Raw genomic sequence first — 14,190 nt, forward strand, 5'->3', positions numbered from 1 at the left:
GGATTTACACCTGGATGTTGAGGGACTTACACCTGAATATTGAGGGACTTACTCTTGGATATTGAAGGACTTACACCTGCATATTGACTGACTTACTCCTGGATATTGACGGACTTACTCCTGGATATTGAAGGACATATACCCGGATGTTGAGGGACTTACACCTGGATGTTGAAGGACTTACTCTTGGATGTTGAAAGACTTACTCCTTGATGTTAAGGGACTTGCACATCGATTTTGAAGGACTTACTCCTGGATATTGAAGGACTTACACCTGGATATTGAAAGACTTACCTCTGGATATAGACGGACTTCGTTCTGGATATTGACGGACTTATATCTGTACATTGAAGGACTTAAATCTGGATATTTACGGACTTGCACCTCGATATTGACAGACTTACACCTGGATATTGAGGGACTTACACCTGGATGTTGAGGGACTTACACCTGGATATTGACGGACTTACTCCTGGATATTGAAGGACATGCACCTCGATATTGAGGAACTTAAATCTGTATATTGACGGACTTGCACCTCGATATTGACGGACTTACTCCTGAATATTGAAGGACTTATATCTGTATATTGAAGAACCTAAATCTGGATATTGAAGAACTTAAATCTGTATATTGACGGACTTGCACCTCGATATTGACGGACTTACACCTGGATATTGAGAGACTTACACCTGGATGTTGAGGGACTTACACCTGGATATTGAACGACATACACCTGGATATTGAAGGACTTAGATCTGGATATTGAAGGACTTTCACCTGGATATTGACTGACTTACTCCTGGATATTGATTGACTTACTCCTGGATATTGAGGAACTTTCTCCTGGATATTGAGGGACTTACACCTGGATATTGAGGGACTTACACCTGGATATTGAAGGACTCACACCTGGATTTTGGAGGACTTACTCCTGGTTATTGAGGGACTTACATCTGGATATTGAAGGACTTACACCTGGATATTGACTGACTTACTCCTGGATATTGACGGACTTACTCCTGGATATTGACGGACTTACACCTGGATGTTGACGGACTTATATGTGGATATTGAAGGACCTGCCCCTCAATATTGAAGGAGTTATATCTGGATATTGAAGGACTTACATCTGGATATTGAGGGACTTACGCTTGGATATTGAGGGACTTACTCCTGGATATTGAAGGACATACACCCGGATGTTGAGGGACTTACACCTGGATGTTGAAGGACTTACTCTTGGATATTGAAGGACTTACTCCTCGATGTTAAGGGACTTGCACCTCGATTTTGAAGGACTTACTTCTGGATATTGACGGACTTATATCTGTATATTGAAGAACCTAAATCTGGATATTGAAGAACTTAAATCTGTATATTGACGGACTTGCCCCTCGGTATTGACGGACTTATACCTGGATATTGAGGGACTTACACCTGGATGTTGAGGGACTTACACCTGGATATTGAACGACATACACCTGGATATTGAAGGACGATACGTTTCTGTGATAATGCAGTTGTTCTGTTTATGTCAACCCCCTTTCATTCCTTGACTGCCGATTGATGTCGATTTATTGCATACATATTGCATGTTGTATGTCACGTATTGTATATTGCACATACTGCACGACCATCGTTCTTTACCTGATCACTCTCGGGAATTCCTGAACATTCCCTGAGAATATATGTGAGCACCTGAGAAAAGCTTCTCTCAATAGGTGGCGTTCCTCTTTGTGTGAATTCCAGCCTTACACTAAATAGGTTTCAAAGCACGTTGCTTCATTTTTTAAAAGCTTTTGTCTGGTATGGGTTGTCTATTTGTTTCGTTTTCAATCTGTTTGATATGAATTGCTAAGCGCAAAGTAAAGTGGCTTTGATGCTATAAACCTTTCAAATCAGTTTGCAAATAACTATATCGAACCCTCTCATAGACGAGCATACTGAGGCAATGAATGTTCAAGTATATCACTTGCTCACTGCTGAATGCCTTTAATGTCCCCGGACACACAGAAACCGACAGACATATACAAAGACTTACACACGGTGACAACACAGTGATACACACTCATTCAGACACACACACGGACACAGACAGACACATATACAGACATAGTGACACATTCACCGCCATACACATACACAAGTAGACACAGACACGCAGATACACTCACACACACTCTCACATAGACACACACGCTCAGAGACAGACGCATATACAGACATAGAGGCATGCCGACATATACATACACGCAGACAGACACAAACAGAGACAGACACACGGACAGACAAACACACATACACATACGCAGACAAACACAGACAGACACACGGACAGACATACACCCATACACAAGCGCAGACAAACACAGACAGACACACGGACAGACATACACCCACACACATACACAGACAAACACACGGACAGACATACACCCATACACAAACGCAGACAAACACAGACAGACACACGGACAGACATACACCCATACACAAGCGCAGACAAACACAGACAGACACACGGACAGACATACACCCATACACATACGCAGACAAACACACGGACAGACATACACATACACAAACGCAGACAAATACAGACAGACACACGGACAGACATACATCCATACACAAACACAGACAAACACAGACAGACACACGTGTTACGAGTGAAGGCGGGATAAAGGGGTATATAACACCAAGTCAGTCGCACAATGACATTGGATTACACAACAATCTGACTTATTGAGGAAGATTTATTTATACTATCCTAACAGAAGGCTGATGCAAGAAACCGATTTACAAATGTGGAAAGTGGAGAGGTCATTGTCTTAGCAATTTTTTATGGGCAAAGCAATATGGCATAGTCACCTCATTTTTAAATCCTTCCAAAACTGTACACCATGATTTCCTAGTTTCCATATTTGACACAGTCCCGACGTGGGTGCAAGTTTGTGAATTCACAAATGAACATTCACATCATGGGTACAACAACAACTCGCAAATGTCCCGTCCTCAAGAAACGTCCCAGCTAGATCAGAATCACCGAGCTGTCTGGCCAAATTCAATTAACTGACCAAAGCTGAATTCATCAAACCCTAAGCTGTACCACTAGTTACATAACAATTTCTCGCTCAAGCGAAGGCAGCACAGACTATCTGTTGTCATTAAAACTCTCTCCAGATTGTGTAGTATAATCATGAAGATATGTTCCGAAATCACCATCAACTATAGATGATTCCATTGCGAAAACTACATGGTGATGTAACAAATATCGAGTTTAAAGTAAGGGGAAATATTTCATACTGGCTCTTTAGCAGTATATGGTGGTTGATAAGGGCCATCACCATATCGCCCAAAGCAGGCACCCAAGTGGAGCTAGTAATTGTGGGACGGTGGGGTAGGTTATTAGTTAAAACCTTCTTCACCCAGAAGACCGGGTTCGATTTCCCACGTGGATACTGTGTGTGGATACACCCCGGCGTGATGTTGCTTGAGAATTGCTGAAGGCGGCGAAAAACACTCACTCGCTAGAAATTGTACAAGATGTGTAATAAAGTAACACGCAGCAGCAACTGATCTTCAGTCGGTCGTTTGGATATGAGTCATACATGTACGTCCAAAACATTCTGCATTCAGTAGTTTGACGTTATGTACTTAAATGCATCGTGTGACCTCTAGTCTGGACCAGACAATCCAGTGATCAATATCCTGAACATCGATCTACGTAATTGGAATGCGATGACATGTGTCAACCAAGTCAGCGAGCCAGACCACCCGATCCCGTTAATCGTCTCTTAGGACAAACATGGGTTACTGAAGATCAATTCTAACCTGGATCTTCACGGGTTTGTTCTGTCCTGAACCAATATGATAATCAAGGGCGGTAAGGTTGCCAAGTGGTTGAAGCGTTCACCCGTCGCGTCTAAAGCCCGGGTCTTATTCGGAATCCCCACATGGGTGAAATGTGTGATGCACATCCCCCTGTCTCCCCTCAGGAATATTGCTAAAAGTGGCAAAAAACTACACTCACTCATCCATATTTCAATCACAGATAAAAATGCCCTGGTTATGAAATTTCCAATGAAACATATTTTGAGCAGAAACTTCATTTCAGTGAGTGCGTTTAGTTTTACGCAGCACCTAGCAGCATTCCAGCTGTATGGAGGCGGTCTGTACAATAATCCAGTCTGGATCAGACAATCCAGTGATCAACAGCATGAGCATCGATCAACAAGTTCATTATGGAGGAAAACACCAACTCGTATTGGGCATTACCTTTTCACAATGGTGGCGGTGGGGTAACCTAGTGGTTAAAGCATTCGCTCGTCACGTCGAAGACCCGGATTCGATTCCCCACATGGGTACAATGTGTGAAGCCCAATTGATGTGTCCCCTGCCGTGATATTGTTAAAAGCGGCGTAAAACTAAACTCACTCATTTACTCACTTTTCACACTGCTTTATGAGCCATATTCTGTGACATCCAACCAGAGTGTGTATGTAACAAATACTAATTGCCATATTCTGGGACATCCAACCAGAATGTGTATGTAACAAATCCTAATTGCCATATTCTGTGACATCCAACTCAGAATGTGTATGTAACAAATCCTAATTTGTGGCTTCTAAACATCATAAAAAACCGATGACTGCGATAGGTGACCGTTTTAACATTTTATTGACCGATACAATAACATTGTTGAGCAGATGTGCATAGTTACGATTTACGACACAGGTGCAGTCTACTATTTGGCGATAATAAACGAGGTCACTGTGCTTCACGTCTCGGTGTTTCACGTAACTGTGCTTCACGTGTGTGCGCTTCGCATCTTACGTAACTGATCTTCATGTACACGTGCTTCACGTCTCTGTGAGTCTCGGCATCTGAAATTGAAATTAAATATTTATTTAATAAAGCGAAATGTATCTCAGCATGACATGAATGCCCGATGTACAATGCACTTCGTCCCAGCTACAAGCCATATTGTCCACCTACACCTCATTTTAAAATTTCATTCCCATTATATATTATGGTGAAGACGTGATTCCCACTTTTTATCCTAGCAAAAACGTCATTCCCATTTTATATCCTAGCAAAGACGTCATCCCCACTTTATATCCTAGCAAAAACGTCATCCCCACTTTATATCCTAGCAAAAACGTCATCCCTCCGATAAAACGTCATTGCCACTATGAAACGTCATTCCCAATATGTATCTTAGCAAAGACGTCATTCACACAATAAAACGTTAACCTCACTACAAATCCTAGCAAAGACGTCATTCTCACAATAAAGCACCATTCCTACTTTTTTGTTCCCGGAAGGTGAAAAAAACCGAAACAACTTTTATTTTCAAAAAAGAAATAGCTGTGTTGGTAAGGAGCAGTACATGAGTATTTCTAATCCTTAAAAACGAATAAGCTTTTGGTTTTTTTGGTACTCTTTTAAAAATTACATATGAAAGACTTGTGGTTAGTCTTAAGCGGAACAAATTCATTCTTTAAAAAATTGTGGTTAATTAATACAGAGCCAATAAAAGTTGCCGAAAAGTCGTCTGTGAAAGCAAGTTGTAACTCCGAAGCTGGGCAAAGCAGGTGACAAGATTAAATGACCATAGATTGTGAAAACATAAAGCTTTCATTTTCACAACGCTTGTTACGATTTCAGGTTTAGACAAACCTGTAAACAAGATAATTTACCCCGGAAACGCCCGTCATAGGCATTCCTCGCATTACGTCACGGAGACGCGCCCCTCTGATTGGCTGAAATTTCGTTCACAGGAGAGAATTGTGCACTGTTGTAAAAATGGTCGATTTAAGTTTATAAAATGTCGAAATGAGTAGTTTTAATGACGGGGTTTCATTTATAACGATACCAATAAATGTATTTGTACCCCCTTTAGTATACGTGATCAAGTGGTTAAAGCGTTCACTCGTCACGCTGAAGACCCAGGTTCGATTCCCCGCATGGGTACAATATGTGAAGCCCATTTCTAGTGTCCCTGGAATATCGCTAAAAGCAGCGTAAAACCAACTAACTCACTCACTCACCTAAAAGCCGTAATTTCCAGATTTATCATCAGACATTATGTCTCCCATTGGCTGCATGTCGCCCGTGTTGCCCGCTGTCTGCATGTCTCCCATGGTCTCCATGGCGAAGTGATGAGCAAGGTGATGGGCGGCGAACATCCTCACGTGATGCACGTACTCCTTGGCGCTCACACACAGCGTCTTCACAAGCCCCTGCAATAATGTCGAAATGTAGTACTCTTAGATGACCCAGTCATGTCACACCAAAAGATGGTACTTGTTGTTGCCCTGCCTCTCGCTGAGCAATAAGAAGACAAACAATGAAGACACGGCTCGGGGTCAATTAATTATGTCTGTGTCTGGTATCCATGGTATTTGCAACATGTTGTCACAGTTAAAACAGGCATTAGAATTGAATCTTAGAATATTGAATTTGACTTTACTAGGATGAAAACTGTCACCGAAGAACTGCAAAGCGAGGGTTCAAAACGCAATTATGAAACCCCAAGCGCCATCTCATTTGTTTCATTTTTCATACATGGTGTATTCTTTCTTTGTCAGTTTAATTGCATTTGTTAACAAGAATGGACGCCAGGATGTTTTAGTGCTCACCTTCATGAACATTTTCTTGGCCTCCTCTTGTGTCCTTGGGTGTGGGAAGGCCAGGTGTTCGTCGATGTTCATTACGTCAGTGTTGTTGCTGTGCACCTCGTTCATGTTGCGCACGCTGTCGGGGTTGAAGAAGCGTTGGAGATCCATGATAGACTCGCTGCACTTGCAGAACTTCATTAGTTCATACACGACGGTGAACACGTACTGCTTCTTCTTCTGGGTAAAGGTCCTCATCATCTCTGCGAACTCCTGCTCTTTGTGGACCTGAGAGTGAGTGAGTGAGTGAGTGCGACGAAATCAGTGAGAAGGAATGACAGAGAGGAAAGAAATAGTGAGGGGTGGATGAGTCAGTGACAAAACACATCTTATAGTTCAATTTTCATTAATCGTTCAATTTCCAATCAGTAAAACTTAGTTGACGGTTTAATTGTTAAAAATCATCCTGGTTAGAACTGGTCTTCAGTAACCCATGCATGTCTTAGGTGCGATTTACAGGATCGGGTGGTCAGGCTCGGTGACTTGGTGGATGCATGGCAAGTTATCCCAATGTGTAGATCGATGCTCATGGTGTCAGTCACTGGATTGTCTGGTCCAGACTCGATTATTTAACGACCGCCGTCATGTAGCTGGAATATTGCTAAGCGTTTGCGTTACATACCAGACAACCAGCCAAACAACCAACAAACCAACCAACCAACAAACAAACAAACAAACAAACCAACCAACCAACCAAACACACAAACAATAAATCATCTTCTCCGAACGCCTGTAATTAAACGCTGAATTCCCACCTGAGCATGGAGTCTAAGCACTCCCTGGAGCTTCTTCATATTCTCTGCCTTCTGCCTGTGTTCCTCCATGGCGGCCTGGAACTTCTCGAACTGCTGGAACTTCTCCATCTTCTCCTTGACCTCCCGCACCCACTGTTCACGTTGCTTCCGAACCTGCTCCTCCTTCCACTGTCTCATGACGTCGTACTTGTGATGAAGTCTCCACCAGACGAAGGGGCCAGGGTGGTCCCAGGGGGCCGCGGGGATCTCAACTCTCTTCTTCTCATCTTCACCTTCATCTTCGCTCATCTTTCTGTCGTCATCTCCTTTCATCTGTTTCTGCAGGCTGTACCACTTGAGAAAGTCGGGCAGCTTCTCCATCTGCCAACCCTCGAGCTCTCCGTCAACGTCCTGGAGGTGAACAAGCAGACAAGCTTACTGCCTTTGTCAGACTACTTCCGTTTCCGGTCACAACAATATATCAGGCCAGTTCAACCTTCAATGTATATGGTACTAAACCCCGTTTTTCAGAGTTTGAATTATTAAATATCTGCTTGTTTCAAAGCGGCTCGTTAATAGAAAATGAATTCCATGTAATATTAGGCATGTACATAATGCAATTTTAGAAAATTACTTCAAATGACACATCTCTGGGTTCACAAGCTTTCAAAGCATCATCTATGTGTGTAAATCCCTTGCAGTGGGATCGATAGATATAGTTTTACATCAAATATCTACGAAATCCTAATACTGCCGCTTTTGTAGCATCAAATATGTTTTCAGCAAAATTTTTAGTTTTTCATTTTTTTTCACATTCCTTCGAATATCTTATCGTTAGTTCACGTATTTTTGAAAACTTAAAATTTCGAGTATTTACTCGTCCTTCGATTAACTTCTCGTTGCTTCAGGTATTTAATGCGGTGACTTGAGTTGTGAGCATATTAAATAAACGCACACGATAGACTAGCATAATACAATTTCCGTTTCTAAAACATGCTAATAACGATTCAGAAACACAGATAATATTCACTAAGGATCATATATCATTTTGTACTAACATACCAGAACTATTTTCTGATAAACATTATTAAGTTCAGCCAAAAATAATATTTCCCAGGAAGTATACAAACTAACCTAGGCCATATAATCCCAATACTTCGAAGCAATTAAAAAGAAACTCCATTTGAGAAATTTACTGGTTAAACTTAGGTTTTACTTATCTGGAAATACTGGAATTATTGCAGACTTGTCATTCCCAATCGTGAAAAACTGTGTTACACCAAACACAATCTGTCAAGCATAGTTGGAAGGTGAGCTTCAGTATTTGTACCTACCTTGGCCATGGCCTTGCGAAGCAGGGAATGAGCTTCCTCTGAGTCCCAGGCTAGCGCCACTGGGGCGAGACATAACAGCAGCAGCAGACAGACCATCGTTCTGGAACAGAGAGAACAAATATTAACATTCGCAGTATACACCCAGCGCTGAGTGAGTGAGTATGGTTTAACGCCACTTTTAGCAATATTCCAGCAATGTCGCAGCGGAGTCACCAGGAATGGGCTTCACACATTGTACCCATGTGGGGAATCGAACCTAGGTCTTCGACGTGACGAGCGAACGCTTTAACCACCAGGCTACCCACAGCCGCTGTATTCTGAACCATTTGGCTGTTTAAGCTACCAATATGACCTGCCATCACTAGTAGTGGGAAGTTCAGGTGTTTGTTGCTTAACGCCGCACTCAACAATGTTCCAGCTATATGGCGGTGGTCTGTAAATGATCGAGTGTGGACCAGACAATCCAGTGATCAACATCATGAACATCGATCTACGCAGTTGGAATACATGTTGACATGTGTCAGCCAAGTCAGCCAAGTCAGTCAAGTCAGCCAAGTCAGTCAAGTCATGTTGGTGGCCTCTAACGACAAGCATGGGTTGATGAAGGCCAATTTTAACCCGGATCGTCACGGGAGTATTCTGAATCCTTTAGCTGTTTAAGCTACCAGTATGGACGGACGACGTAAAATCTATTCCAAAAATGTAATGACAACTATGCTATTCGTTAAAACTGCCTTCGTCGGATGACATGAACATTTGAACAAATCTGAATAAAAAACATCAAACACATAAGATAACCAGTCTAGATTATTCGCTGAAACAGATCCTATGTAGGGGCAAAGTAGCGGTGAAAAGCATGAATCACTGAAAATCAGGGATGACACCAGGTGTTCGCGAAATAGGTAAGCATTTGATAAAGTTTCTATAAGACTTGACTATAATTCACATGTATATATGCACATATAATGTATACATTAAACTATATACCTATAGGGACAGTATTTCCTTGCAAACACGTAATGAATGACAACTGGGTGAACAATAAAGCCAAGATGATGTCAACTTACCTTATCTTGTGTTGTCAACAGCGAGGCAGGAACCGTCACTACCAAGGTACCCACCACCAGCACCTTTATACCTACCAGGGATTTAACAAACAGCCTCCATCCCCTTCACACAATTTACCCCAACATCTTACACTCACAATGAACACCCACCCACCCCACCGGTCGTAATTGACAAAAAGTGGAGGTTTCTTACAAGTGAAAAAGACAGTAACTTGTGACGGCGCACAGCTTGTCATTCACCGGACAGTCCTTTGTCCAAATTGTGGACTGTTGGCGGTAATGTTTTGTCACCTAAACCATTCCAATTATGTCGGGGCCGATCAGTTTGACTCGTGTGTCCAAGCTAGATAACAGCAAAGTGCAATACGTGTGTTTGATGCTTCTTTCTCTGACTTTTGTTTCTGTCTTTGTGGCCGTCTTTGAAAGATTTAATTTAAACGGACGTGGAAACTTAGAGTATATAGTAGGTTTTAAGACCATTGTCTGGACAGAAGGGTCATCCCAGTTTAAGTTTGTTTGCATGGCAAATGGGAGGCGCTCCTCGGAACCCTGCAAAGTGCTCATCTGTAGGACATTCTTCTTGTCCATGTTGGTTCAGACCGAACTCGTCCTCATGTACGTGAGAGGCAGTAACTTCAGTGAGTGAGTGAGTATGGTTTTACGCCGTTTTTTGCAATGTTCCATCAATATCCATCATACATTGTATCCATGTGGGGAATCGAACTTGGGTCTTCGGTGTGACGAACCACTAGGCCACCCTATAGCTACCGCCTCTCTCACATGATGGTGGAAGACATGTACATTATTATCTATAACATTATCTGTATATTTTGTTCTTCATACAGAAATATATGTTAAGTTGATATTTCAATGCACTTCGCTACCCATCTACATGCCCTGTCTATATTTTATACTTTAAATGTCGGAGGAAAGAAAGGGTTCACTTCAAAATTGGATTTGACCAATACGTAACATAGGTTGTCAAACCATTTGTAGACTTACCTGTTTTCAGACATTCATTTATATGCCCATATATTTTGCATCAAGATCTTATAGTCAGTTCTTGTTTGTTTAATGTATAACTTCCATCAAACATTCTTTTATACTTCCTTCTGTCCAGGGGCGGTGGGGTAGTCTAGTGGTTAAAGCGTTGGCTCGTCACGCCGAAGACCAGGGTTCGAATCCCACATGGGTACAATGAGTGAAGCCCATTTCTGTTGTCCCCCGCCGTGATATTGCTCAGTCAGTCAGTCCTTCTGTCCAGCTGTTTAGAACTTCTAACACCCCTACCCAAAGTCGTCATTTTGTCTGAGGATTACCATAACCTTGGCACAGCTGATTATTGATTTAATAATGATATTATGAGCGACAAATACACTGCCATACTCATAAGAAATGTCAAATCACGGTGATCCCCAGTGTTCGAAAAAAGCGACGCTCGTCAGTTTATTGGACAATGTCTCACGTATTGATTAGTCTGTCATCATCTGCAGGATATTTCAAGTATGGTTGTAATTTCAATTTAAGGCAATGGAAGAATTATCATTCCTTAGTGAGCAAGGTTGCAAACACGAACAAAGAGAAAATATCCTTAACTTCCCAGATAATACAATGTGACATAAAAATGTTCTCATTCTTACGTTGGCAGTTTAGCGAAAATGAGCATACAGAACAGTGTGATGAACCATGTTACAACTTCAAGATGGAACAGCGTAACTGAAACAACTGAAGCCTGATTCAGTGTAGAACGGTGTCAGTTTTACAGAACAATCACTTACCAAACAAAATTTCCGTAATATAATTTTCACGACCAGCTGCCCTGACAGATGTTTAATTGCACATGCATTGAGGGTGGCACTTTAGTTTAGCTTAGAAAATAAAAAAAATCAACACGAGGAAAAGAGGAAAAGACAAACGACGGGCATGTTACACGTTATGCGTATATGGGCGCTGAGACGGATAAGGCAACAGGTCTTTCTAAAACTGGGATACCTTTTTCTTAAAATAACACTTTGTCTATTTTCGTACATTTCTAGACCATAATGCGGGTTTGGTTGGCCATGTATGGATTATACATAACAAACAACACTAACCATTCAGACGGGGCGGTATTCTATGATAATAGTGTGTTCTAAATTCACCGGGGCGGTGGGTTAGCCTAATGGATAAAGCCTTCGCTCGTCACGCTAAAGACCCCGGTGAGTTTAGTTTTACGCCTCATTTAGCAATATTCCAGCAATATCACGGCGGGGGGACACCAGAAATGGGCTTCACACATTGTGCTCTTGTGAGGAATCGAACCCGAGGCTTCGGCGTGACGAGCGAACGCTTCAACCACTAGGCTAACCCATCGCCCCGGTGAACTCAGAACGCACTATTATCATAGAATACCGCCCCGGTGAACTTAGAACACACTATTATCATAGAACACAGTTTGTTCGATTAGACAAGAGTATTTGGAACATATCGGCCGAGCCGATATGGGATAAACATAATATAAACGTTGTTGAAGTCTTGACGATGTCAAATATCCACAAGTAACGAGTGTGGGGGACAGGGTTCAGTCTCTATGCGTGAATATGATTCACATTGAAAGGTTCGTTGTTTGCATGTAATTTTGTATCATGTGATGAAACAGCAGGGAGTAGGGACATGGTGTTCGCTGTTAGGCAATACGCGACACCGCTCTATGTAGAAATGTCTGTGGCAAATTGAAATGACTTGAAAATTAAACAACAAAATAAAAACAAATGTTCCTTTTCAACCATAGTGTCAGGATACTATAATAAGAGAGCTAAATTATTCAGGAGTTGACTCGACATGCAGCACATTGGGGTTAGATTCCTCACACGGTACACTGAATGAATACCATTTCCCCCCGTCCACTCTGGTCATAAGGCCGGAATATTGCTAAAGGCGGTATAAAAACCTTACTCACTCATTGAAAAGAACTACAATTTCTTTACATAACAACAACGATATTACAACTACATTTACACTTTTAAAAGATAACTTACACCCATATTTAATGGTGACTCGAAATTTAACCATAATGAAATGGTTGATATTATATGTTATATCATGGCTATATATACTGAGAGAAACAAATAAAGGATCACAGGAAAATTCAAAAGTCAAATATTTTCCCGTTTTCATCACCCACTTTGAATAGCGCAGTAGTGATGAAAACTGGAAAATAATAAAGGAACACTTCTTTGGCATTTTAGAACACTAACCAATAAAAAGAAGTTGTTATCCATAAAGTTTGTTCTATATAATAAAGGAACACTTGAATTATCCTGTGATCTCAGTACATTTACGTGTATCATTGTGTAGTTGTGCATTAATTTTGCAATGTGTCGGTGACTGTTTTCAACCCAATAACGTTTTATTAACGTGTTAGAATTTGCGGTAAAGTAGAATACAATTTAATATGTATATGTTTTGCCCGACACCCTTTTTTCCCAATCATTCACCCTATACCATACTGGAAAGAGGTAATGGTTGTCATGTGTCGTAGACTGAAGCTCCAGTTGTCGACAGTCGTTCTCCGCCGTGCATTAATTAGAGTCACCTCAACACCTACTGTTACTGTCGCCGACCTCACGTACGGCGTCCTCGGGAACAGCCACACTATGTACTTAAGAGGTGGACTGAATGAAAATTAAAAGTTCAAAGGCTTCTTAAACCGATCACCACAACGAAAAGCTCGCCTATTTTATTAAGTGGATATAACGCGTAAATATTGTTTGCTGACAGTTGTTTGAAAAGCCTGATTCGCCCTTCTCTACTCTTAAGACGGATACTTGTTGACCAGCTCACGTTTCATTATTGGGCAAAAATTAAAACTATGAAATCAGGGTTTACTTCGATATCCGTTTTACTTCACAGGACCAAAAGCCGGATAGTAAACCATTGAAATAAACGTAAATACAGTAGGAAATACATGCCATGACGGGATTTACGTATGATTTCAGATATTTCCTAACTTCGGGCATATATTTCATATGAATCTATACCTGTTAAACATATGCTCATCGTACATTTTCGTATGCACAAGTGCCTCGTTCATGTATGCCATGACCGGATTGTCAGGTACTTCCAAACATGATTTGCAAAACAGATACCCCAGTAAATACATGATCATACAGTATTTCCGATGCATTCCTTTGCATTTTAATGGGTGGTGAGATTTCCGATTTCGTTCTAAGTTTACTCAGGTTGGAAACATGTAAATTTACTGAGGTGGGGAAACACATGTAAGTTTTCAAATTTGCAAATGTTTACACACCTTAGATATGTATGTATCATACCGGATATCAGGGGTATGTATATGATCGGTTCATACACCTTCATGTTACCTGTGCTCAAG

At 41.3% G+C, this 14,190-nt stretch overlaps 1 protein-coding gene across 1 annotated transcript; it reads right to left on the bottom strand.

Moving 5' to 3' along the window:
- Positions 1-4,666: 4,666 nt before the first annotated feature.
- Positions 4,667-7,815, bottom strand: LOC124253306. Its single transcript, XM_046687053.1, has 4 exons — positions 7,439-7,815; positions 6,648-6,911; positions 6,057-6,248; positions 4,667-4,889 (listed from the first exon to the last, which is right to left on the bottom strand). The coding sequence occupies exons 1-3, from the start codon at positions 7,796-7,798 to the stop codon at positions 6,057-6,059; spliced, it is 816 nt and encodes a 271-aa protein (XP_046543009.1). The 5' UTR covers positions 7,799-7,815; the 3' UTR covers positions 4,667-4,889.
- Positions 7,816-14,190: the final 6,375 nt, after the last annotated feature.

This window comes from Haliotis rubra, unplaced genomic scaffold, assembly GCF_003918875.1.
Source record: "Haliotis rubra isolate DU_JTF1 unplaced genomic scaffold, ASM391887v1 Scf539, whole genome shotgun sequence".
Taxonomy (NCBI): Eukaryota; Metazoa; Mollusca; class Gastropoda; order Lepetellida; family Haliotidae; genus Haliotis; species Haliotis rubra.

Coding starts and splice junctions, on each gene's coding strand:
- LOC124253306 (XM_046687053.1), bottom strand. CDS start 7,798: ATGGAGAAGCTGCCCGACTTTCTCAAGTGGTACAGCCTGCAGAAACAG. Junction 6,912..7,438: donor TGCTTAGACTCCATGCTCAG/GTGGGAATTCAG, acceptor ACTCACTCTCAG/GTCCACAAAGAGCAGGAGTT. Junction 6,249..6,647: donor CCAAGAAAATGTTCATGAAG/GTGAGCACTAAA, acceptor ACATTATTGCAG/GGGCTTGTGAAGACGCTGTG.